The sequence below is a fragment of the Nicotiana attenuata genome, unplaced genomic scaffold (assembly GCF_001879085.1).
Source record: "Nicotiana attenuata strain UT unplaced genomic scaffold, NIATTr2, whole genome shotgun sequence".
NCBI lineage: Eukaryota > Viridiplantae > Streptophyta > Magnoliopsida > Solanales > Solanaceae > Nicotiana > Nicotiana attenuata.
Genome location: NW_017673336.1, coordinates 102,901 through 128,884, shown reverse-complemented (window position 1 = coordinate 128,884; position 25,984 = coordinate 102,901). Strand labels below are relative to the sequence as shown.

General features: G+C 37.1%; 3 protein-coding genes across 4 annotated transcripts; all 3 read right to left on the bottom strand.

Annotated features, from left to right (window-relative positions):
- Window positions 1–364: 364 nt before the first annotated feature.
- LOC109216087 (small ubiquitin-related modifier 2-like) lies at window positions 365–3,061 on the bottom strand. The gene is made up of 3 exons (XM_019380218.1): window positions 2,895–3,061; window positions 841–990; window positions 365–655 (listed from the first exon to the last, which is right to left on the bottom strand). The coding sequence occupies exons 1-3, from the start codon at window positions 2,967–2,969 to the stop codon at window positions 590–592; spliced, it is 291 nt and encodes a 96-aa protein (XP_019235763.1). The 5' UTR covers window positions 2,970–3,061; the 3' UTR covers window positions 365–589.
- A 5,395-nt stretch (window positions 3,062–8,456) lies between these two features.
- Window positions 8,457–11,314, bottom strand: LOC109216086 (clathrin coat assembly protein AP180-like). Its single transcript, XM_019380217.1, has one exon. It carries the CDS (start codon window positions 10,896–10,898, stop codon window positions 8,565–8,567), a length of 2,334 nt encoding a protein of 777 aa, XP_019235762.1. The 5' UTR covers window positions 10,899–11,314; the 3' UTR covers window positions 8,457–8,564.
- Window positions 11,315–13,115: 1,801 nt separating this feature from the next.
- LOC109216085 (protein-tyrosine-phosphatase IBR5-like) lies at window positions 13,116–23,030 on the bottom strand. 2 transcript variants are annotated; one of them, XM_019380216.1, is made up of 5 exons: window positions 22,547–23,030; window positions 16,989–17,088; window positions 14,715–14,769; window positions 14,270–14,376; window positions 13,116–13,796 (listed from the first exon to the last, which is right to left on the bottom strand). In XM_019380216.1, the coding sequence occupies exons 1-5, from the start codon at window positions 22,778–22,780 to the stop codon at window positions 13,483–13,485; spliced, it is 810 nt and encodes a 269-aa protein (XP_019235761.1). In that variant the 5' UTR covers window positions 22,781–23,030; the 3' UTR covers window positions 13,116–13,482. The 2 variants fall into 2 exon arrangements, with proteins under 2 accessions (XP_019235761.1, XP_019235759.1); XM_019380214.1 differs by having other exon boundaries at window positions 14,715–14,772; window positions 22,547–23,029.
- Between the last annotated feature and the right edge of the window lie 2,954 nt (window positions 23,031–25,984).

The window sequence follows — 25,984 nt, the reverse complement described above, 5'->3', positions numbered from 1 at the left end:
ATTATAACAAACCTTTTTTCTGGCACACAAGAAATCACCAAGGGCCAGTAGCATACGATTTAAAACTCTGTGAATAATGAGCTAGTCCCTCTACTCTTCTTCACTTAAATACCAGGCTTTTTTTTTGTGGCATAGTTCAAACCTGTGACGTGCACTCAAGCCACACATCACCTACTGCACTTTTACCACTAGACCAAAGCCTCGGTGCTAGTTCTAAAATAAACTACCATCAAGATAAAAAGCCTGAGATAATGAGCAAACTGTGATATACGAGGTGCACATCAGGGTACACTGGAGCTACTTCTTGTCGCCAAGCTTCTGATTTCGTGAAGGTTGGGGGAGGGGGTTATTTAAAACAAACCAAGACTTTGAATTCACATCATCTTTAAAAAACTAATCGGTTAAGGAAGTAATGACTCATATCAAGTTACAGTAACGATTAAGTTCAACCGAGCTGGGTTAACGTAAAGCAAACATGATCACATTCCTTACACACTACAGGTCCTAAAGTTGAACAACCTACATTTCACCGAGTCCATACCACCTTGAAACACGCATAAAGTAGGTCCACCGAAACAGAAAAGACGACTCAAAGAATTGTGCCTCCAGTTTGATGCAACATCGCATCAATTTCATCACCATCTTCCATCTCCAGCTGCACAAGGGAGGAAAATTGTAAGGAAACGAGATAATTAACACAATTGTTAAGCACAATATCGAGCAAATGCATGGGTCTTTCTTTGGTATTCTCTTGTTTGTATTTGTGTGTGCACGTTTGGGGGCTTGGTTTGGGGGGGAGACAAAGGGGGGGGAGGGGGGGGTGGGGGGGAGGGAGGAGACCTCATCTGGTGTCTGTTCTGCTCTAAGACGACGACCGTCAAACAAGAAAGCAATTGAATTGAAATCCACCGACTGTCGGTCGCAATAAGCATTCATCAGCTTCTTCAGCTGGGTGCTTCGTTTGATCCTAAAGAATACTTCATTGCCATCCTGCATCCGGAAAAAACAGTCAAATATATAATTCTCTTGCCAATTTACTCCTTTTCGTTGAAACGTGCAAAAGGAAATTTTCCAGAAAATTATAATGAGAAGCTCATCATCCTAATAACAGCAAGGAGAGGAAGCAAACAAAAGATAGAACTGAGAGAAAAAAGTCAATGCTAATTATTTCATCAAGAATGTATCAGAATCAACACATGACAGCATAAGAAATCGCATTTGTATAGCCAAAATAAAACATTGTATGGACTGGCAATAGAATCCCGAACCTCAAGAAGTAGGTACGACCCAGGTTATTGTATTACCATGAAAAAAAAATGCCACAAGTAAATCACTATTGGTAAATATAATCCTTTATTACCAAATCTACATAAACAAAAAATCACTTAATCCAGGTTCACTTTCTGAGATGATATGATTAGGTAACAACTTTAACTAACGCCAGAAATTACTGGTTCAACATTGATGAAAATATTCTAAGTTTAAATCTCGAGAAAAGATAATATACCTCGATCCAACATGAGAAATACAGGGTTGTTCCCTGAGCTTAGAAAACTTTAATGGCAAATACAGAGGCTTTCTCACAAGGAGCTAAAATAAAAGCAAATATTTTGCAGCCCAATGTGTTAAGGTAGACCTATATATCTTGGTTTAGCATTAATGGAAAAAAAAATGTATTTAAATCTCAAGAAAAGATAATATATTTCGATCCAACATGACAAATACAGGGGCTTTCTCTGAGCTTAGAAGCTTTAAGGAGACAATATACTAAATATGAACATCTAAATTATCTCATAGCAACTCATAAAGCATTAGCAAAAATTCAGTTTAACCTTGATATTCCAAGATCAGCAGTTAGGCAGCATTTGTATCGAAAACAGGGTGAAATTTTTTTGGCTAAAAACTTTTACTAGTGCGAAAATTTGTGTTTGTTTGGGAATTCCTTCATTTTTTTTTTTTTTTTGGTGCAAAATACATTACCATTTTCTTCAATACTTTGAACTAGATTTTCAAGTTTTTGGAGAAAAAAGGTACTCTCTCTGTTTATTTTATATGACACTATTTCTCTGTTAGTCTGTTCCGAAAAGAATGACCCCTTTCTATATTTGAAAATAACTTAACTTTAAACGTTCCGTATTACTCTGACATGTTCAAGACCACAAGTTTCAAAGTTTAAGTTAAGAGCCACAAAAATGTAATGGCATGTTTAAGAACACCAGTTCCAAAATTTCTCTTTTTCTTAAATTTGTGCCCTGTCAAACAGATCCATACAGAATGGGATGGAGGAAATAACTTTTTTTTTTTTTGCAAAAACCATCAAACTAACACAACTACAAAACTTGAAAAGAAAATCTGGCCAAAAAATACTTCACTTTGTTTTCGATACAGACAGAGGACCATAACTCATACAAAGAGAGGAAAGGGGGAGAAGGTATCATAGTAATATTTTCTACTCAAGTCTAAGTTAAGATGATGCTACTCCAGAAAAAAGGGCAGCCCGGTGCACTAAGCTCCCGCTATGTGCGGGGTTCGGCCCTTAGCCGGACCACAAAGGTCTATAGCCCGCCTTATCTTACATTTCTGCAATAGGCTGCTTCCACGGCTCGAACCCATGCGCTACTCAAATGAGTAATTTAAAGTTTTTCAACAATGTAGCCACAGAAATCGTAGAATGACAATAAAAATTCCCTGCAACCCTAAAGAAGGCCTAATCCATCAATTAATTACTAAATCAATCCCAAAATCGACATCTATCATGCTCTATTCAGGCTCATAAAACGAATTTAATGTTCAAAAACACTTCAAAAGTTCAAATAAGGTACCAAAGCAAACCCTAATTAACTCATACGAGGGACTAGTAGGGAAAGAGGAGATAAGAAAGAAACGAAGAAGACCTGGCCTTTGACTTTGAGATTGATGTGACCAGCCTGATCGCCGGCGGGCTTCTTGTCTTCTTCTGCTCCCGACATTGTTCGCTTCTCCTCCTCTATCTCTGCAAAAAGAAAAAAGTGAGATGCTTCTAATTGATAGTTCTGACTCTACGATGATTTTAATAGACAAGAAGTTGAAGGGTTTGTTTTGAGAAGGACAAGAAGTTGAAGGGTTTAATAGGCCAAGAGTTAAAGATTAAGATTTTTACATGAAAAATGAAGTTGAGTTTAAAAGAATTATCAATGTATTTGATCATCTAGTTGGTATGAATACAAGGAAATGCTCATAATGGGATCACTTAAAATGAGGTGAAGCATTAAAAGTGATCCAACTTAATGCATCAAATTTAAAATGGGGTCAAAATATTAATCATGAATCTTAATGTAAAATTTTATGAAAAAATGACAAATATTGGCTCTTATGGTTATGTCCAAAATAGCCCCTTAAATATATTGCTAAGGAGTTTTTGTCCTTTAAATTTACCAAAAGTTGCGGCCTCTATGCAACGAAGAGTGGCCTATTTTATTGTTGGTTATGAATTGGAGTATTGTGTTTTCCCATACTTTTATAAATAGCTAATTTATTATCTAGAGTTTTGATGGAACCTCTTGGAGGATGAATTATTGTTATGTTTTAATATAATTTAACCTTTGGATTTATCTACTTGTTCAACTACGTGCTTATTTCAGTTGGTTGAATGGCCATTGATTGATAAGTTGCGGGAATCGAGGTTGAGGTGGTTCGGGTATGTGAAGAGGAGAGACATAAATGCCCCGGTTAGGAGGCGTGAGAGGTTGATCATGGCGGACTGAGGAAGGGTAGAGGTAAGTTAAAGAAGTACTGGGGAGAGATGATTAGGCAGGACATATCATTGCTTCAGTTTACGAGGACATGACCCTCGATAGGAATATGTGTAGGTCGAGAATTAAGGTTGAAGGTTGATAGGTAGTCATGAGTTTCTCTAGGCTTACCAGTAGTACTAGTACTATTCTTGTATTTTCTTATTCCTACTTCTTTCTTATTATATGTTGTGGCATTCGCTTCCGTTACCTTATTAACTTGTCATTATTATTATTTGTTGCTTCATTTTCACCGTTTCCTGAGCTGATGGTATATCGTAGAGGTAAAGTATACGTACACATTATCCTTCTCATATCTCACTTGTGAGATTATACTGAATTTGTTATTATTATTGTCGTAATTTACCAAAAGTGAATACTTTTTATCTTCATTATTTAATAAATTTGAATATTTAATAAATTTAGTTGTTCAACAGGAATGGTAAGAAAAACAAGATTTAACCAAAAACACAGAAATACTTATCAAATTCTACAAAAACCAACACCAAGAATTGCAATCGGCACCAGAAATAGATCAAAAATAGTGAAAACTTGTTTGGGGGTGCAGGCGAAGGATGGGATAGGGTAAGGGTGGGACCGCTAGAGGTGGTTTTGGGCCGGTTTAGTGGGCCAGTTCTTGCCTAGGAACTGTTAGGACCGGGCCTGTTTGGCCCGTCAAAGGACCGGGACCGGACCGGTTCCTTAGCGGGCCAAACAGGCCCAACGTTAAAAAAAAACTAGCCGTGGCTATTTAAAAAAAGAGTTGTTTGGCTTTAGAAAATAGTCGTTGGCTATTTAAAAAATAGCCATTTAACCCTCCCCCCTCACAACTTTGTTTTAGCCCTAACTTTTTATAATTACACTTTTTTCCTATTTTCAACTATAAATACCCCCTCATTCTTTTATTTTTCTTACAAATCAATATCAATCTATCACAATCTCTCTCTAATTTTCTTCTATACTTGCTACTATTGCATACTTTATTCTAAGAAATAGTCAAAAAAATAGTGAGGTTGTTACAATTTGTGAAAAAATTGTGAAGTTGGTGAATTGAAGTCTTCAACGATAATCAATTTTCAACACGTTGTTCGTCAATTCGGTAAACTCGTTCCAACTCTTAAGTCTTAGTATTATAGTTTTGTTTGTTTTATTTATTTGCTATTACTTGATTAATTAAGATGTCTTCCTTAAGAAATATTTTTGGTAAAAATAAGAATAAGGGAAAATCTAAGACTGGCGAATCTAGTGGTACTGATGTTCCTCCTCCCCTGCCCCCGGCTCCTCGAACCAAACCCATATCCGTCCCACACCTGCTATTCTTGATACCGATACTAGTTTATTATAATTTATCGAGAGTCAATTTTGCCATAATATTGCACCCGGTGAACATTTAGACCAAGAATTAATGAATGCTCTCTATTTTAATAATTATAATACTATTGATGAAAATGATGATGGGGAAATTAATTTTGATAAAACTCAACCAGATGATGATACACCCGCTAGTCCTGCTCCTAATGTTAATCCAACGAGTGATAACGCTGCTAATCCAAATGATGACCCATCTGAAACTTCCGTTATTGCTCCTACTTTTTCTAGACAACCTACCAAACGGCAAGAAACATCTCTTATTTGGCCATATTTTACTCAACTAGTTCCACAAAATAAGGCTAAGTATAAAACTTGTGGTATGGAGTTAGCTTTTAAATATTTTGGATCGCGGGGGCGGGACGGGATCTTTGGCTAGACACATAGAAAAACACCCTAAAGATAACGTCAGATACAACGTCTGAAAGCTGTTGCTGAGGGAAAAAGTGTACCTAGTCCTAGTCAGGCTGACCCTAGTACCGGTTCAGATCAATTTCAACCGAGAATTAACACTGTTACCGGTGGTATTTTATATTATGATCCAAAATAAAATCGGGAACAATTGGCAAAAATGGTAATTGTTATGTGCTTACCCTATAGTTTTCCTTCTGACCCTTCGTTTGTGCATTATATTAAAAAAAATTTTAATCCTACTTATAAAGGTTTTCCTCGCACAACCGTAAAGAGCGATATTTATAAATATAAGCATCAATATAAACAATATTTGCGCTATTTATTTACTCATATAAATTATCGTGTTGCTGTTACAACTGATATTGGTAGAAGCGGCAACGACTATGATTACCTTATTGTTACCAGTCATTGGATTGACGGGGATTTGATAATGCAAAAACGCATAATTGCTTCACGTCACACATGGCAGTTTAATGCTAGCACAGTTACGAATATTTGCAGATATTTTTGCATTAGTAATAAAATAATATCAGTTTCAATGGATAATGCTACTAATAACACAAATGTCATAGACTTGCTTACCACTACGCTAAATCTTGTATTTAGTAAAAAAAATTATGTTAGATGTATTTGTCATATTTACCATTTAATTGTGGGTGATGGTATGGGAATTTTAAATATTCAAATTGAAAAGGTTAAAATGGCTCTTAACTGGCTTTTTCATTCAAACCGTTGAAGTAGACTTAGAGAATCTTTTAAAAGATGCGATGAATGTGGCCTAAGAGAAAGAAATGTTCCTAAACCTTGTCCAACTAGATGGAATTACATGTATGAAAGTTTGGTTGTTGCATATGAATATAGAAACCCCATAAACTCAACGTTTAATGCACATGTAAGTGATGATGACGAGCACCTTATGAACGGGGATTGGGTTAATGTTAAAATGCTTGTTGATTTTTTTAAAAAAAATTTATATTGCTACAAATGAATTTTCTGCGCAATATTATCCTACTATTTCTAACTGTTTAGTTTATATTGCAGAATTTGCAAATTTGTTTTCTCATTTTTCAAAGGGTGGGAAAATTTAAAAACTTGCTATTGATTCTATGAGAAAAAATTTTATAAAATATTTTTTCCCTATTCCCCCTATTTATGGTGTTGCTGCTTTGTTAAATCCTTGTATGAAATTAGGAGGTCCTCGATTTTGGTATGAAACTGTTTGTAATAATTTAGCACTTGAAGATTATGGGTTACCTAAACTTCCGAAAGCAATAGCCTCAATTAGAATAAATGCTCAAACTATTTATAATGCTTATCAAGTTGCATTAAATCATGCTAGACCAAATGTTCCAACTCCTTCTTCTTCTGATTCTCAATCTTCTAAAAGAACTGCGAGAGTAAGAACACTTAGTGCTTGGGCGGGGTTTAGGAGTTCTTTTGGTTCTAGTAGTAATGATTTTTCACAACTAAATGAGCTTGAAGTTTATTTGTCGCAGCAAATTGAGGAAGTGAATCCCGACAGCTCCTTTAATATTTTGCAATAGTAGAAGGACAAAAAAAATACTTTCCGGTTCTTTCAAGGATGGCCCGAGATATTTTAACTATTCAAGCTTCAACAGTGGCATCGGAGAGCGCTTCAAACAAGCAAGACTTCAAATTGGTGATTATAGAGCGTTTATGAGGGAGAGCTTGGAAAAATCAATACATTTTAGAGATCGGATCCGTTCGGAAAGAAAAAATTTTGGACTTGCTGAATCACAACCAGAGGAAGACGAAGCTTACGAAAAAAATGCTAGCTGAACTTGCTGAGGATGCTGCTTCGCCCGACAATGGAAGCGACGATGACCAAGCTACTTTTCCGTCACCACCAACGAAAACTCCTCCGAACCTTGAAGGGTTTATGAAGTTTGTAAGAGATAGCATGTAACTTGTATGAACAAAAATTAGTATGTATTATGTAACTTGTATTTTGGCACATCTTGATTAGCTCCTTTTTCTTCTCAATAGTGGTATTAACACCTTGTTGTGCTCATTCCATAGGAGGAAGACTAAGAAAGATATTGCCATATTTTTTATTGTTATAATAAAATTACAAGGCATTGCTTTGAATATCTTTTTACAATATTTTTGTCTTTAAATTTGAATTAAAAAATTATTTCATAATTCTATAATAAATTTGCATTGCCTTATATATTTCTTTAATATCTTTTTGTCTCTAATTTCTATTTAATTTTTTTTTTAAAAATCACTATTTAGCCGTTGGGCCCACTTAGCCCTGCGAGCCCGGCCCGTTTAGCCCGGGACCATGAGTTCATAGGTTCGGTCTCGGGCCGGTTCCTAAAAAAATATCGTTTAGCCCGGGATCGCTAAGCCCGTTTATTTAAGGACCAGGACCGGACCGGAACCCCGGCCTACGAGACCGGCCCACTTGCCACCCCTAGGATGGGGTGTTTGGGGTTGGGGAGGAGACAATCAGCGTGAAATGCCACTTATAAAACTTATTTTCGCTACTCGCACCAAGGAGGTTATTTTTCTGATTTTTAAAGAACTTTTTTTCTTAGAGAAACCAACCAAACATGAGAAATTGGAAAACATTTTCTGAATTCGGTACCAAACACACCCCTGATATAGAACATTGTATATCTATGACCGACTACTTATATTTGGGGCGTTTGGACAATATTTGATTGAAGTTGAAGAAAAAAATCTTTAGAATTTAAATTGAAAAAGAGTATTTGGAAGTAAAATGCATGAATAGTAGTTTTAGACCATTTGATTACACTAGTAAATTTGTTAAGTGAGACAATTCATTTGATAGTTAAAATGTTTCGAGGATTACATTTTAATTGATTGATTTTTGAGCCATTTTTTCACAAACTAGATGCACGGAGACGGAGTAAGCTGAACAAAAAATGGTGCAATAATGTAGTCATACTGGAAAGGAGGAGAATTAATAAAAGCAAAAATGTAAACATAACAACAAGATTTATTCATTTTACACACGTATATAAATCAAGCCATATGTTTTGCTATGATCTTGTTTTGGTTCTGCAACCATAACTGTTGTTCATGCAACAAATTCTGTTCATTCGGAATGCCATTAAACATCTGATCACTACTTGAAAACGTCGCGAATGGATCCTCCACGCTACTCTGCACTGCCCCTGAAGTTGAATTCTGAGCAGTAAAAGTTGGAGTTGCTTGGAATGTAGGTGCTGGAGTTGATGATGAAAACATGTCAGTAGACGTCGGAAATGTAAATGGAGCATTGGTGGCCATAGTCGGGTATGTGGCAGTGGCAGTGGTGGTAGCAGTCGTGACCGGTACCATGGCCAAGTCCATTGATGTATCTTGTAAAAATGGATTGTAGTGTTGAGGTGCTGGCAAAACTGGATTTTGATGAGTATATGCATTTAGCCCATTATTTGGAGGTGGCAAGTTCAAGGACAGATTCTGATCATTCCAAAAGTTGTTTGTACTAGCTGTATATTGTGTATTTTGGCCACCATTTGGAAACATTGGCATTGGATTCTGATTATACAATTCGTCCAAAGTGGCGAAGTTGAAGCTGTTAACGTTGTTCGTTGTACTAGGCATGGATTGTGTCGATTGTGCTTGTGGAATATTTTCGAATAATACTAACTCCCAGCCATTGCTTGAAGAAACCTCTTCAGCTGATGATCCTTTTGCTTCATTTGTTGGCGTGTTTTCTTGTCCTTGTTCTGGGAACGCATTGAAAGATGCTGATGGTGTTATTATCGCCTCAGTAGACGACCCTTTTGCTTCATTTCTAGGCAAATGTTCTGTTTTTGGCTGTTCAGGGAACGCGTTGAAAGATGTTGATGGTATCGCCTCAGTTAACACGAGTTCCCATTCTTTTGCTGAGTTAGAATCTAATGATGGATTCTGTTTATGTTCTTGTCCATGTGCAGCTTTTTCTTTGTTGATTTCTTGATCTTTCACTGCCTCCTGCTTTTGTTGTTTATCCTCTTCTTGTTTTCTTTCGTCGTCTTCATCATATCCTTGCCAATCTGGTAACGATACAAGATCAACCATTGAATTTGACACAGGCAATGAATGAGTAGACCCCGTATCGTCCTTCTCATGCAACTGCTTCTCAAATTGAATATCAGAATAAGCCTCCAAATCAATCGAAATATTGGCTGGACTCTTCCATGTTTCGGTTGCACTTATTAGATCTTCTAATGATGTGCAACGCGAATCAACACCAGAATTAATGCTCCTCTCCGAGTATGGCTCTGTCGTTTCTGTGGCCAATGAAAACTCAGATTGTCCGCCATAACTATCACGTTTGCTGCTCGTGGTCCTCGTTGATCCACCAGGTCCTGGAAGAAGCAAATGTGATTTGGTTGGTGTATTTGCTGGAAATGAAGATTGATCTTTGAGAAATTCTTGTAATGTTTCAATCAATTCCTCTGATATTGTTTGTACACTTGGATATTCTGATGTCCTACCAACTCCAATACTTTTACACACAGAATAAAAAGCACTAATTTCTTCAAATTGTTTAGCTGCTTTGACACAAGTTTGGAATGCATTTACACATGATTGATATGGTAAATGGAAAAAACTATCAAGAACAAGAGCAAGCCCATCTGATATATCTTTGTAAAGATCAAAACTTTCTTGAACAACAGCATATAAAGCGATTTGGACAAGACGATTCGTCTTAGCTGCCCCTGTTGGCCTTGTAGCGATTGCTCTCTCAATCAATCGTTGCCAATATGAAATCTTGTCGAGCAGCATTACTGGTTTCATGTCACGAACAGGCTCATCACCCCTTCTTCGACTACTCATACTCGTCCTATAATGGCTGCTAGAATTTTCTCTTTCGCGATTATTGTACCTTCTTTGAAGCTTTCCAGTAAGGAAACAATCCAAACGCTCGTCTAGGTACAGAGCAAACGTGCGAACAAAAGCTGTGAAATCCCATGGACTAGAATTGGAATCATCGCGGAAGCTAGAGAGGTTGAGAATCTTGGCCCCTCGTTTCATGGCATGAAGAACTTCTCGAGGGAAATAAGGATCACCATCTTGGAAAATTCTTAAGACAAGCATCAACGATTTAAGGGCAACGATCCAATTCCTCGTTCTACCAATACGTTTGCCAATGGCACGAGCACAGGCAGCTGCATAGGCTTTGTTGGAGGAGACAAGTTTGATGACTTCTTGAACATATCGATCGTCGACAGGCACATCATCATGACTTGTGGCTTTGAGTACAGCAACTTCAAGGGTTGAGGAAGTATTGCTTGCAACTTTTGCAAGGCTAATGCTTGTTTGATCTTTTACTGCACCAATTGCCTTCTTTAACTTGCTTGGCATATTTCTTTTTCAACTCTGGTTTTCTTGATTCAAATACAGAATGTGTATAACCAATTTGATCACATTGGCATTTACCAAAAGGCAATTATGATCATTTAGAGGGAAAAAAACACAAGAAAGAAGAATAATCCTTTTGTTTGAAGAGGATGGGGTTCTTGGATTGTCAACTTTTTTGGGATCTTGAAAAAAAGATTGTAAAAAAAAAAACTGTTTTTTGGATTCAAGATTGATGAAAAGTGAGTGAGAGAGAGAGAGAGAAGTTAGTTGAAAAAGTAGTTGGAAAATTCTTTCTTTTTTTCTTTCTCTCTGAATTGATTTGGTTAATGCAGTTTCTTGTGTTGTGAAGAATGAGAGAGCTTCCTTGAATTTCTCTCAGCCTAACATTATAGTGTACAAACGTGAGCAACACTAAAAGCCATTAACACTCATAGCCATACACGTAGATTATGAGATAATACCAAAAGAGTGGAGAAATGAATAAATAAAAAAGAGCAAGAAGATATGAAAAAGAGATCAAAGGATGAAAGGAACATGCTATGGTGAACGTGCTAAGCATTCCTGTGAATCTCTGATTATGATATGAAAATCAAACTAATTAACCTGCTGCTCATTGTAGGAAAAAAAAAAAAAAAAAAAAAACAGTTCGGTGCACAAAACATTCCGTATTCATACAGGGTCCGGGGAAGGGCCGCACCCTAAGAGGTGTGATATAGACAGCCTACCATAATGTGCAAGCATTAGTAGCTACTTTCACGTATCGAACCCGTGACCTATAGATCACACGAAGACAATTTTACTGTTGCTCCAAGACTCCCCTTTTCATTGTAGATATCTAATCCATGATTAAATCAATTTTTGAAATTTATAGAGAGATTTTCGGTGGGAGGGTCTAATTGCCTTCTTTAGTGAGTCTATCCAGTGTTGATTCAGGATTAATCACACCCCTTAGGGTGCGGCCCTTCCCCGGACTCTACATAAATGCGAAATGCTTTGTGCATCGGACTGTCCTTTTAACCAGCTTCTCATTGTAGATATTCAATCCATGACTAAATCAACTTTTGAAATTTATAGAGTTTTTCGGTAGGGAGGGTCTAATCGCCTTCTTTAGTGAGTCTATCCGGCGCGATTCAAGATTAATCTAGCCAGTAAATTTCACATACTGGATAATTAAACAACGAAGCTAGCATATTGAGTAATTATCATCAAATGATAGATCTTTTATCTTATTCTTATGTCAGTTGCAGACCAAGATAATGACAATACTAACTAATCCTAGAACTCTAACTATAGCTATAACTTGAAAATTAATTGGGTGCAAACTTAGGTAAACACTTGGCTGATAAATCATGCATCAAGTACTAAGAAGGATGTAAAATGAGCAACTATAAAAGTAGCCCGGTGCACGAAGTATCTCGCGCTCACGCAGGGTTCGAGGAAGGGCCGCATCCCAAGGGGTGTGATGTAAGCAGCCTACCGTGATGCAAGCATCATTGGCTGATTCCACTTCTCGAACCTGTGACCTAGAGGTCACACGGAGACAACTTGATAGTTGCTCCAAGACTCCCCTTTGAAGCAACTAATTAGATCTAAATATTTTTCGAATAAATTTGTTTGCAAAATACCAAACACAAAAATGGAAGTCAAATTATTCTAAGGGAACGATTGATCATGATAAAGAGGAATAGCATGTGTGGTCACACACCAATTTACTGTAGTACCCCACTTGCTTGTTTCATTAGTCTTGAAACTTTAGAAGTTCTTTTGCTTTTTTTTGGGATGAATGGCAATATGTGTGGTTCTCCTGACTTGCTACTTTTTCTTTTGATATTCATTCTATGCATACACCAAATTGAATGGCAATGAAGCAATTTCTTGTAGGATCAATTCACTTATGCTAGTATTTGTCAACTGTGATTTTCGAAATAGATGCCAATATACCCTATTCTTTATAGCAGGAACCTAGAGAAAATGTTTTCCAAAATCTTTGTGGTGGGTCATCTTGGAATCTGAGAAGCTTTTTTCAGAAGGGAATATCTTCAATTTCTTCCTTTTGCAATACGAGAGCAAAAGTTGGGAGCCAAATTTCTTTTGATGTATTTATACTGGGGCTGGGTTTAACTCTAGAAAGATTGGTTTTTTGGACATCCACCATCTATGATCATTAGCATCTACATGTTCTGGTTTTTTAGAGTCTAACTATACTTAACACAAAATATGTAAAGCAACTGCTCAGCAGGAGACTTGGTATTAAAAGGAAAATATTACTAACAAATTTCACCTACCTTTGCTGTAATATAACAAGTCTTTTTCTACACAATATCAAGTAGTAAGGAACCAGGCGAAAACAGTCTTTAATATCTTGTACAGATTAGAAAAAGTTGGATTTCCTGAATAACGAGTCCATTTGATGGCACCTCAAGTTACAGGGATGTCAAACTCTACATCTAGTGATGTATAAGGCACTTACTCCCACTTTACATCCAAACTTCTGAAAAACTTGGTCTCTTGGCGTCAGCAACTGGCATAACTTTCTGAATACTCGTTGAAGTTGAGGACTTTTCACAAGGCAAAAAGGCATGTAGTATCACGAACCATCCATGGAAATGTCACTACCATTTGGATTTTGATCGGCACTCAGAGGGCTTTGTGAGACGTTGCCCTGATTATGAGCAGCACCAAAAGTGAATTCCTGTGGAGGAATGTCAAAAGCAGGACGGGCAAAAAGTGAAGGAGCACTAGAATTATTGAAGGCTGGAGCAGGAATGGGGTCGCTGGGCTTTGGGAAGCCAAAGTTGAAGGATGTCACAGGAGAAGGGAAGGATGGCATGACAGGGCAGGGCTGGTTCTCAAGTGACGCCAAGATCTTTTGCTCGTACTTCTGTAGCTGTTGGTAGACCTCTGTAGACATAAAGAAAAGAAGGCGTCAGAGAGACGCAAAGCTAGAAGTAAACTTTTTAACTAATATCAGTTTCAAAGAGCAGCCACAGCCCAAGTGAAGAAAGAAAGGTTTTGTGAGCTGGCAACTCACCAACACAAAGGTTAACGGGCTCTGATCTTCTAATTCTAGAAGTCACTACGCTTGCACTCATAATGACTTAACTCTATTAGCTTGGTCACAGTTTATTCCACCAACGATGCACTAATGTTGTGCAGTTTTTCCCATCCCTATTTTTTCAATTTACCATTCGAGTATGAAAATAGCATCCAAAATCAAGATCAACTATCTGGCCTCTTTAACTATAAGGATACCAGGGTTTGTCATCTCACAGATTTGCATTTTTCAGAATGTGTAGAGTTAGTACCTTAATATTTTAGCTTTACAACTGTATGTAAAAGAAGAAATCCTTATAAAGATAGCAGAGTATGTAGACCTTGAGTTAGGTCAACAGAAGGTCTTCGCTCTTTCACCCACTGAAGGCTCTGTGCAAGGTTACATCTTCTACTTTTCATCAAATAAGCAATTACAATGGCTGCCGACCTATTAAAAAAGCACAAGTCTATGAGTTCTACATATAAAAACCTCGCACAAACCAAAATGGTGGTTTCTTCAAGGACAATCCCACTCCACAAAACTGCTGTAACAGTAAACTGCACTTATCATTCTCAGTGAGAAATATTATTTTAGCACTAAAAGTTGTTTAAGTTTCTGAGAGGAAGCTGAAAAAAGAGCACAAGTTTAACATCTATACCTTAATTGTGGAAAACCACAAAGGGAGAACAAGAGAATGGAGGAGAAAAGGATAAAGCACAAACACGAAAGGAAAAAGGCAAAATGTAAAAAGGTTTATGTGAAAAATTGATAATTAATCTCCTTACCTGTTTTTGCCTAACATGCAGTGCACAAGAACACGAGCCCTATCCTTTTCACATTCTTCTGCACAAAAAGAAATATTCTCAGATTAGTCAGCACAATGCCTCCAACAAAACATGAAAGATCACTGGAGAACAAGCTTGAGGTCATAAGCATGATATCTACTGTAGCAGTCAAGGCTGACGGTGTCTTCTTTAGTAATGATGCAACAGCTAGAGACATGTAAACGGAGGCTTGAGTTGAAACATATTAAATGCTGTCATGTAGAAATACATGTATAAAGAAACCTTAATAGAATGTTCTAAAAAAAGAAAGAAAAACAAGATCGTCTTTCCAGGTGAACCTGTTGTAAACAAATCTGTGATAATCAAACGTTACATGGCTCAACATTCAACTAGAGAAAGCTACCATTCAATGTCCAGCAGAGAACAAAACTCAACCTTTTTTTTTTTTTTTCAAACGATCCACCAGGTTGGTGGGAGTTAGGAATAGCCCTAACCTGTATATAAATCAAATAACAGAAGTACATGGAGGAGGACATAAACCATAGCCTCCAGAGTATGATGAACAGTGCTGCTAGGCATTCCTATGCAAAAATGCAAAAGAGTTGTAGCTAAGATATGGGAGGACTCCTCCATTACAATATTTGAAGAGTCAACTATAAAGCACAAAGCAAAACAGTTGAAGTGTATAACATATATAAGATCCTTCATCTCAGCCATTACTAACAGAGAATAGATTTTTCTTTTGCCTAAATCTGAAATTGGGGAAGCCATCCTGTTCTTGCTTCAAGTAAGCTCTAACTTGCCTTGGCAAAGAAAGATCTTCAGTGAAGACAATCTGGTTCCTGACTTTCTCACCCAAACTTACCATTTGGTCTGCAATCACATTTCCTTCCCTGAATACATGAACAAAAAGGAAGGATCCCTTCTGTATCAACTCTCCTATTTGTGCTATGATGCTATGAATTTGCCATGGAGGTCTGACTTTCTTATTGATTATATTAACCAACATAAGAGAATCAGATTCAACAATAGTCTTAAGAAATCCTCTATCAATACAGATACACAATCCTTGAAGAATTGCCATAGCTTCAGCCACATTGTTACTACAAAGACCAAAGTGATCAGCAAATGCTAAAATCATGAGGCCACGATTATATAGCAGTTTAACTCGCTATGGCCACACATTCGCGGGGTGGCTTGGTTTGTGGATAAGGGATAATAATTCCGGGATAAAATACGGAATTATTTTATCCCGTGTTTGGTTGAACTTTTGATTTTGGGATTAGTCAGAATTATTTATACCATAATTGTTATATTATTTCTATTCATATGGAGAAGAATACTCCATTAAACAACACTACAGCCTAAATATCACATTTTGCAATATCAACAAAATTGTTTGGTGATAGATTATTATTAGTTTGTATAAATAATAAGCTTCAAAGCCCAACATATCCACAAGACAAGTGCCGTAGACACGCGAATGTTAAAATGGATGTGTGATCATACAAGATTACAAATAATCACATTCAGCATAAAATGCAAGTAGCACCAGTGATGGATTAAATGAGAGAATGTCCCTTAAGATGATCTGCTCATGTCCTATGTCGACCTGCAGATGCACTGGCACCAGTCCATATAAGTAAAATCTTGGAGATTGAAGGTGTTAAAAGGGAACGAGGTAGGCCTAAAATCACATGGAATGAAATTATCTATAGACCTACAACATCTTGGATTCATGCAGAGCTAACAAAAATAGGGACAAATGAAAGGAAAAGATCTATATAGACGATACCAATTATTTGGGATAAGATTTTAGTCAGCTTAGTACATTACTTTAGGTCCACTGTTTGCTAAGATTCTTATAGTCTTGTCCGCGATTTATGTGCCAGAAAAAATGTGGAAAGCTTCTTGTGCTACACAGCTAGAGAAACTAATAATTTATAATATTGGACAAAGACAGGCTTAATTGGAATGGCATAGACAATAATGATTCATATGACGGACCCCAACTTACTTGGGATTGAGACATAATTGTATGCAGTATTAGTTTGTTCACACAGTTCAGTCCTCACTCCATAATTTCCAATGAACGAGGCACCTTAAGAGGATTGCAACAGCAAATAATTGACCAAACTAAAGAACTGCTTTAAAGAGAAAGGTCTCATAGAGATCCCTACCTTTTCATTTAAAAAAACAAAAGAAATGTCTCATAGATCTCCAAATCAAGATTAGATGTACTAGGTTTAACAAAGTAAAGAGAATGATACTCACCTAAGAATTGGATAGCATCATCAAATGGCAAATTTTGATCATCTTGAAGGCAGTGATAAGTGAACGAATTTTTATAAAGATTCTGACAAGCAGGTACTGTCTGACATAGACAAAATAAAAAGTGAATACTCAGTGTCAACAATCAAGAACATGGGCCACAAAGAGCACATGAAAGTCTTGTCAATGAATGATTTCTCAAGTACCAGAAACAAAAAAAGAAACATCTAATACGATTCAAGAGAAAAGTATATACTTTCCACTATGGTTTTATGGATCCAAAAGTACATATATCTAGTTCATTTATCCGAGTCCATACGAAGGAGCAAAATACCATACGAATAAATATAGAAAGAAAGAAACGTCCTTAGTGAGACCAGCATCATTTATCTTGAGAAAATGTTAAAATATGTGGCATTACTAAAATCTAAACACTTGCCATATTCGTGTTTTTAGAAGAAAATGGGACATAGGAAAAAATGGAAACACAAACATCCCCTCTTCCCAACCCTGCCCTCCGCCACTGGGAAAAATCTCTCTCTGCGTGTGTATATGTGTTGTGTCTCTGTCACGAGCCAAAGAATCCTTTACATTCCCCCCTCTTAAATCCCTCACATTCTTTCATATGGTCTCCTCTTATAGATAGTCTAAAGTACAATAGCTTCTTTTTGTTTACCCATCTGCTCATTTGTTCATCCATCTTCTAGTATCAAATTTAAAGAATGATGGGAGTTGCCTAATCAAATAAAAAATAACAAATAAAATGATAAGAGTCACTCCCCCAGGTAAATAGAAAGATCATAAGTTCTTTAAAAAACAGATCATCTATAGTCATAAAAGGCCTTTTAACCACTGAACAAGTTCCAGATAGGATTTCCAAGGTCTCCTTTCGCACTTCTATCTCCTACTGTAGAGTATCATTTAGCAAAATATTCGAAACCCCTCCCCTTATTCCTCGTGTCTAGTCCAAAGAATGACATGAATTTGGCAAAGAAACCCTTTCCAAGACAGGTACTGTCAACATTCAACATAACTGTGTCTTCTAACATTTCGTCCATGTTGAATAGGCATATCCCTAACCATGTTTTCCACTTCATAAAGTTTAAGACCAATTACAAGTGAACATTAGAATGGCAAGAGGAGAACTAGAATATTTCAGTTTGTTCTAGATGGTAAGATCTTCTCACCATTATATTGCATTATAAATAAATTAGAGAAAAAACAGCCATGTGTAGTAGAATGAATAGGGAAGTAAATTAGCAATGACCTCTTTGCGACGTTTCAGTCACATCTAACAGTCTAATCCCTAGATAACGCAGCTCAACTCAGTTGAGAATATAAAAACCTCATCAGGTTCTAGTTGTTATGTGATATAAATATTCAACTGCTAAGTTTCCCTAAGGGATTGCAGACTTCGCACCCAAGGGTGTGAACATGATTCGGATCCAACAGGGGGAAAACAGCTAATTTATTCCTTTGCATCTACTAAGCCTTGGTGGGTACAATTACCCAATATCTTTACTGGTGAGAGGATGCAAGTGCTCGGTAGAACAGTCGAGGTGTATGCAAGTTGTCTTGGAATTTCCATTATATATATGAAAAAAATGGAACTGCAAACTTCACCTTTTCCTTCATTAATTAGTAATGCAATATAGCTAATCAAGATCCCCAATCAATAATGACATGGGAGAGGCCTAATAACAAGGGCCCTCTAACCATGATATGTCGGGAGTTCGAGTCACCAAGAGAGCAAAGTGGGGAAGGTTATTGCCGGGCTCTTAGATAGGGAGTTTCGTTTGGTGCTAGGTTATCATATAATTAAATAATTAAAGGTGGAAAAAAGGTTCTCAATCAATAATGTACAGACAGATAAAAACAGGATACACTACAGCTGGTCAAGCACTCAACCTAAAAAAGGAATTATGCTCTTCTTCTTTTTTTGGAAATGGATCTTCTTTTCTCCTTTTTTGGTAAGTTAAAAATTATTTAATGAATAAAATGAAGGTATAAAAACCAAAATCCAAGCTAGTATGTTATGACTTTTTTCTTCTTTTTGGTGATAAAGTAAGTAGATTCATTGAATGGCATCAAGAAGATAACAGCGATAACAAAAGTAGAGAGCTAGCTCCATAACAAGATGTTCTGATAGGGGCTGGGAGCGATCCAAAAAAGAGTAGATTAGAGAGGCTAGACTAGACTAGAGTGAGAGAGCTCACAAAATCTGAAAAGACAGTAGAACTATTTGCATAGGACTGGTTGGTCCAAAGAAAGAGACTGAGCTAATATGTTATGACCTATGAGGGCATTTATTTCCCTTCCCGTTTTGGCTATTCAGAGATAACAGCAACTCCATTCTTACAAGATTGTACCTTATGTCATCATACTCCATAAGTACAAGCACACTCACATGTTACAGCCGTGACAACCACTGCTAAAGTTACAGAGACAACTTTAGCAAGTTCATACTATCTTGATCACTTCTATAACCCTTGGTATGTTTGGCACATTATTGACTCACGACTTTTTACCTCCAGACAGATAATGCATATGAAGATGGTCCAGCAGAAAATTTTATTATACAAGTACATTAAACATTGAACTTTTCTCATGCACATGCTTAGACATGAGCTTAAGAAGATCTAATCCAATTAAGCAGCATTGTTTCCCTCAAACCTCCTGTCATCAAATACTGACGACCACTAAAAAGGGTTTTCAGCAATCATAACTGATAACTGAGGATTTGAAGAACTATGAACTATAAACTACAGATCAATCAAGCCACCATGCATTCCCACAAGCATAAACCTACAAAAAGAACTCCCAAACACTCACCTAGCACAGGCTACATCGTCTCACACTTGCATCCTTCCTTTTCAGGCTAAGTGGCAAATACTAAAAGTTTTGTTCTTTTTATATAATGGTAAACAATATAAGATAATAAAGAACCATATCCACAGATCCTTTCCTAGAGAAAAGGCCGGTATTCAAATGTAATATGTGCTTTGCTAAACAGACTAATCCCTGGTTATATCTGCAATTTTAGCATTTTCTTCAAAGGGTTACAGTATCTTTTATGAAGTAGATTTGGTACAAATTGTATTGACACTAAAAATCATTGCTAGTTAGTACCTCATTTAAGATGACGGTACATCTGCAAATTCACAAAGCTAAGAACGAAAAGAAACTAAATGCTCAAGTAAGAGAGGACACCCATTTGCTTCTCTTCTGCACCTAGCTGACAGCATGTTTATTGTACATAATGGCCCCCTATGTCTATTGGAAACAGCCTCTCCTCCTCACAAGGTAGGGGTAAGGTCTGCGTACAGCCTAACCTCCCCAGACCCCACGGTGTGGGATAATAGATACTTGGTATGTTGTTGTTGTTGTTGTTGTTGGCCCCCTATGAGACAATCTTTCCGCACCTACACTATTCCTATCCGCTACTCCTTCAAGAAGTATCCTCATAAGAAGGAAAGGTCATCTTGCACCTAAGGGTATGGCTTAGTGGTCAATAAAGTGGGTGAGAACCATGAGGTCCCAGCGGAGGCAAAAAACACTAGGTGATTTCTTCCCATCTATCCAAGCCTTGGTGGATAGAGTTACCTGGAACCTGTTGGTGGTGGGAAGTGGCAGGTATCTCGTGAAATTAGTCGAGGTGTGCGCAAGCTGGCCCAACACCACGGTTATCAAAAAAAAAAAAAGGAAGGCCATCTTTAACGTTAAAATCACTACCCTAATTTCTTGCAAGTTTAAAGCACCTAAGGCAAAGCTAGGTTTGAAACTTGTGAATGATTATCTAGCCGGTACTAACCAGTAAGGAAGATTTCTTACATGATTCAAACATAGGCATTGATAAGTATTGAAAAACAAAAGTGATAAACTCAATTCCTAGCCCCTTTCCCAACACATCACTAGATCCTGTGTGAGTGACTCGTGGAAAGTGTAAGTGATGCTTGCTTCTTTTTTTCTTTTCTTTTTTTGTTGATAACCACGGTGTCCAGGCCAGCTGGCGTGCACCTTGACTAATTCCACGGGATACCAACTACAACCCACCAGCAACAGGTACCAGGTAACTCTATCCACCAAAGCTTGGATAGATGGGAAGGAATCACCTAGTGTTTTTTGTCTATCTTGGGAATTGAACATGAGATCTCATGGTTTTTACCCACTTCATTTATTACTAGGCCACATCCTTGGGTGCTTAAGTGATGTTTGCTTCTAGGTTAATCAAAATATGGCGAAAGCTCTCCCTTTTCTATATTCAAAAAAGAAAAAGATGGCAAAAGGTACTATATGACCAGGAAATTCGGGTACATTCCCATCCTACCAGAGGCAAATCCAGTAGATCCAGCATATTAAGCAGGTGCATTTTGCAACCAATGCTTATAAGCCGACTATATGTGTGTATAAAAAGTTTAACCAAAGTTTAATAGGTAATAATTCAGACACTGCCTTTAAATCCACCCCTATATCCAGCTCTCTTTAGACAAAGTATTAAGGAGTTAAGCCAATCAAGTTGAGTGATTTCATATCTTAAAAAGCTAATGCAAGAAATACTAACTAGATCCCCAAATCCCTCAACCACAGGCACGCGCTTTTGATCAGAGAAAATATTGCCAAGCAGAACAAGTCTACTGATTGCTACTTCACCCAACACACTGTTAAATCTTTCAACTTTTGCTCCCAAAGCAATTTAATTATTCAATCAACAGACTAAGCCTCAACCCCATATTAGTTGGGTTCTTTTAATATGAATTTGTTCATCCCTTCCGCTCTATTTAGTTCTGTTACACTCCAAAACCAACTCAACTCAAGGAATCAAATAATCATGGCGCAAAACCACATTAGTTGGCGACTTGGGGTCGACTAGATGAATCCTCCTGACCCACTCTATTTAATTCCATTTCATTCCAAAAGCAACTACAATCATAACTCTCTATAACGGCATCCCTATATAACAGTCATTCACTATAAAAGCCAACAACAACAACAACCCAGTTGAATCCCACAAGTGGGGTCTGGGGAGGGTAATGTGTACGCAGACCTTACCCCTACTCCGGAGGAGTAGAGACGCTGTTTCCGATAGACCCTCGGCTCAAGAAGATGAGAAGAGACAGTGGGCCAGTAATATATAAAAGCCAAGTTTTCTCCAATAATATATTTCCTCTTTAACAGCATTTCACTATAACATCCAAAAAAACATCGGAACAAACATGGTTGTTATAGAGAGGTTTGATTGTATTCACAACAATCCAAGAAATAGCAAAAGACAGAAAACGCAAGAATCCAAGAAATACCCAAAAAACCAACAATAATAAATAATGAGTTTAATACTATGCAAAGATTACTTACGCTATCAGGTACTCAGGTTACTTATTATAAGGTAGACTTTTGATAAGCATTAATTGATAGTCTAATAAATATGGTAATTAGCCTAGTCAGTGTATATAACTTAAATCCAATAGTGACAAATTTGTGGAGTGTCAGTGTATAGTGTACACAATTTAAATCCAATAGTGAAAAATTTATTGAGGACAGATTAGTAAAAGAATACTACTAACATTGAGAATACGAGAAATCCCAAGAGTCTTGAGAAGCTCAGCACGAGAAGCATTATCATAGCTACCCAAAAATAGAAACTCAGGCAAGATCTCAGAAGGGAACGCACTGAGTTGAATCCCCTTTTCAGAAACAGCAGGCATTCGGTGTCCACAGATCCCACAAACTTCGCCTTCCTCGTATTTGTGATAATGCCCACAAACACCACATGGATTTTCCCTTTCCCTTTTCCTCATAATATTGATTGATTTGTTTTGTGAACAAATTAGAATGAATGACCTATAGATGAGTAAAATAATTGATTTGAATTTTGAAGTGAAGTCGGTTTTTGTGGATTTTTTATGGCGAAAGTATAAAGATCTTTGCCCAGTGTGCTTTTGGGTGATTTTGACTTGTATAGGTTTCTATTTATAGATATCGGTAGTAATAAGTGAGTACAGTTTTGGGACGGAATTTCGACAGAGAGAGAGAGAGAGAGAGAGAGAGAGATCAGCACGTGATAGGTTGCCATTACATAGACCGTAGCCAGTAGGTACTAGTACATGATATGGATAGAATCGTAGCACTAATGTTAATATTTGGGTTATTTGTATCTTTTTTTATTTGTTGCCAGTATTATTGAGATTAGGAAAATAATTCTAATATAAATTTGGTATTTTTTTTTTTTGGAAATTTCCCAAGAAAACTTGCAACTGCTACCTTTCCAGTATGCATTGGGTAACCTGCTCACTGTGCAATAACTCGCAAACCACACAGGAGATGTAAATTGCACTAGCAAGCCCGGTGCGACGAACTCTAACTGAGGAGACTACTGAAAAATAATTCCTGATATAAAATTTGGTATTACTTATGTTATGTTTGGTTGATATTTTGTAGGTACGAGGAATATAGCTTATTGACTAGAATCGATAATTTGGCATTGGTTGCACGGTCGCCCTAGTCTAGTCCTTTATCTGATAAGGTTGGACTAAGATTTTTCGAGTCTATTTTAGATCGAGACCTTTTAGTTAGGTTCAAGTAAGTTCCTTGCCCTTGAGGCTTGATATGAATGAGCTCAAACTCTACATACTTTTAGGTCCATTTGAGGAGCTTGTTCTAACTTTTAATAGATAGAATATTATCTTTTTTTTTTTTGTGGTCTTGTAATTTGTTAGTACTTAGTGAATAATTTAATTATGGACTTAAGACCTGGTTGGCAATGTCATGACTTAAACTGTGGCATCTAGCACGCGACGTGGCACCCAACAAGCCACCACCTGCTAGGCAAAAGGTTAAACTTGCTTCTATTGGACCGAAAATTAATAAACGGACTTCGGTGGGTCAAGTTATATGCCCAACCACTGAGGAAAGGTACTTAAACTCTCAACTCAACCAATGTTGTCGTTTGGCTTTTGGTAATTGAAGGGGCCAAGTAAATTATTTAAGGGGTCCTATATATATATATATATATATATATATATATATATATATATATATATATATATATATATATATATATATATATAATATATATATATATATATAAAATTTGTAGCGTGGTTTATAGACACATTAATTAATTTGATCCAGAAATATGAAATAAACAAGAACAAAATTAAGATTATGAAATAAATTTAAAGAAAATACAAGCCTGGTTATGAACTTAGCCTCTCCAGTGACAGAAGCTGGAACAATATTCAATAATAAAGACAAAGATAGTATTATAAGATGAGAGTTGATTTAAGCTTACAGAATGTTTCGTGTCTACAATGGATGCTAATTATCCTATTTATAACTCTTATTTAGGGAGACAAGATCCCCAAATCAAACTTCTCTTGAATAAGAATAAAACTATCGTTGATTGTTGCATAACGATTGGCTATAAATGTAGATATTCTCTATAATGGTTGCTCATTGAATACTACCCGATGTCAATTCTTGAATCTTTGTCATCGGCTACTCCATCTTCGGGATTCATCAAGCAACGGTCACATGCTTGCAACCGATATTGACTATTTGCTGACTCACATCCTACTTGTTTTCAGCTTCACGTCTCACCTCTTCATTCGTCCAACTGCACCAACCAATTTTACCGCATACAAATAGTCCCCCTACTTTTTGGTGACAATACTTTAGTGTCAGTTGGAAGTAGAGAAACCTCTTTCCTTAGCGGACAAGTTTCTGACACTTGAAATGATACACGCCTCTCCGCATTTAATGACCCGAACACATGTTACCCCACGATTTGGCAAATATTTTTGCCAGTTTTCGAGGTAATCATGACCATAATTTTTACCGTCTATAAGCTTCTTCATTACTCATAACTTTCACTCTTTACTTTTACAACTCCTTCTTCTTCTCTGATTTACCTTAGAACCCTACTTGTAAAACTCAATTCTCTCGGTAAAATCTTTCTTCATAAATTTCTTACCATCATATTTTCTAACACGGTTGTCCACGGAAACTCTGGACTTCTCTTCGATGGAGGTCCAAAGAAGAACAAAACAAAAGAGGTTGATGTCAAGTCTGAACCTCCTACCGTAAACTCCTTCATACCTAACTTAACACCAAATCTGACCTCCAAGAATAAAAAGATCCCATTAACTCCAAAAGTGACGGGCACTTTCATATGTACCCTTCTTCCATTCGTCTTTCCAACATCTCTATTGTGAAGGAAGTCTGCGAATGGAACAATATTGAAATCATCTCCCCCGATGAAATAGAGAGGGTCGCCTTCTCCAAACTAGGGTTCATGTATGTTTATACATACCCTTTTACCTCGGGAATGGGTAAAAAAATCGATCCACTAACATTAGAATTTTGCCAACGGTACCAAATCTATTTTGCACAAGTAGACCCATCAATATGCCGCACGGTGGCTTTCCTCCGCATTGTGCTATGAGATCGGGGAAACCATAACTCTTGCACACATAATGAACCTCTAATCCCCAAAGATCTTCTGTGGAGATGTGCTAAAACTTAGCAAATGTTGTCATCATGCCCTTCTTACCAGTGTTGATGATGACAACGATCGTGAGTGGATGAAATGGTTTGTTTTCATTGCTACCAGGGACATCCTCCCGACCACAACACCTACTTTTCCTAAATCGTGGAATCTTTTCTGTAAGTCTTCGGGCATCTTTTTCCTTTCTATGCTTTAAAAACACCTTCATATTACTAACCTTATACTTTCCTTACTCCAGCTACTCATTGGAAACCACCAAGGGTTCAAGATCTGGCCCAATGGATATAGAAAATTCTAGATATTACTATATCAGAATCCCGAAGGTGGAAAGAAATGGCTCCCAAATATGGATGGAAAGCCAAAAACTATGGTAAGCAAAAATTCTTCCTCCCTTCTTTCAGCTTTTCAATATAACTTAGAAACAAATTATTAACTATCTTCTTGTATCACACAGGACTTCTGAAGGGATCCGTCATTTTCCCTGACATCTAGGCTC

Coding starts and splice junctions, on each gene's coding strand:
- LOC109216087 (XM_019380218.1), bottom strand. CDS start 2,969: ATGTCGGGAGCAGAAGAAGACAAGAAGCCCGCCGGCGATCAGGCTGGT. Junction 991..2,894: donor ATCTCAAAGTCAAAGGCCAG/GTCTTCTTCGTT, acceptor TTCCGGATGCAG/GATGGCAATGAAGTATTCTT. Junction 656..840: donor CAGAACAGACACCAGATGAG/GTCTCCTCCCTC, acceptor TCCCTTGTGCAG/CTGGAGATGGAAGATGGTGA.
- LOC109216086 (XM_019380217.1), bottom strand. CDS start 10,898: ATGCCAAGCAAGTTAAAGAAGGCAATTGGTGCAGTAAAAGATCAAACA.
- LOC109216085 (XM_019380214.1), bottom strand. CDS start 22,780: ATGAGGAAAAGGGAAAGGGAAAATCCATGTGGTGTTTGTGGGCATTAT. Junction 14,773..16,988: donor TGATGCTATCCAATTCTTAG/GTGAGTATCATT, acceptor CTTTTTGTGCAG/AAGAATGTGAAAAGGATAGG. Junction 14,377..14,714: donor TGCATGTTAGGCAAAAACAG/GTAAGGAGATTA, acceptor CTTTTTTAATAG/GTCGGCAGCCATTGTAATTG.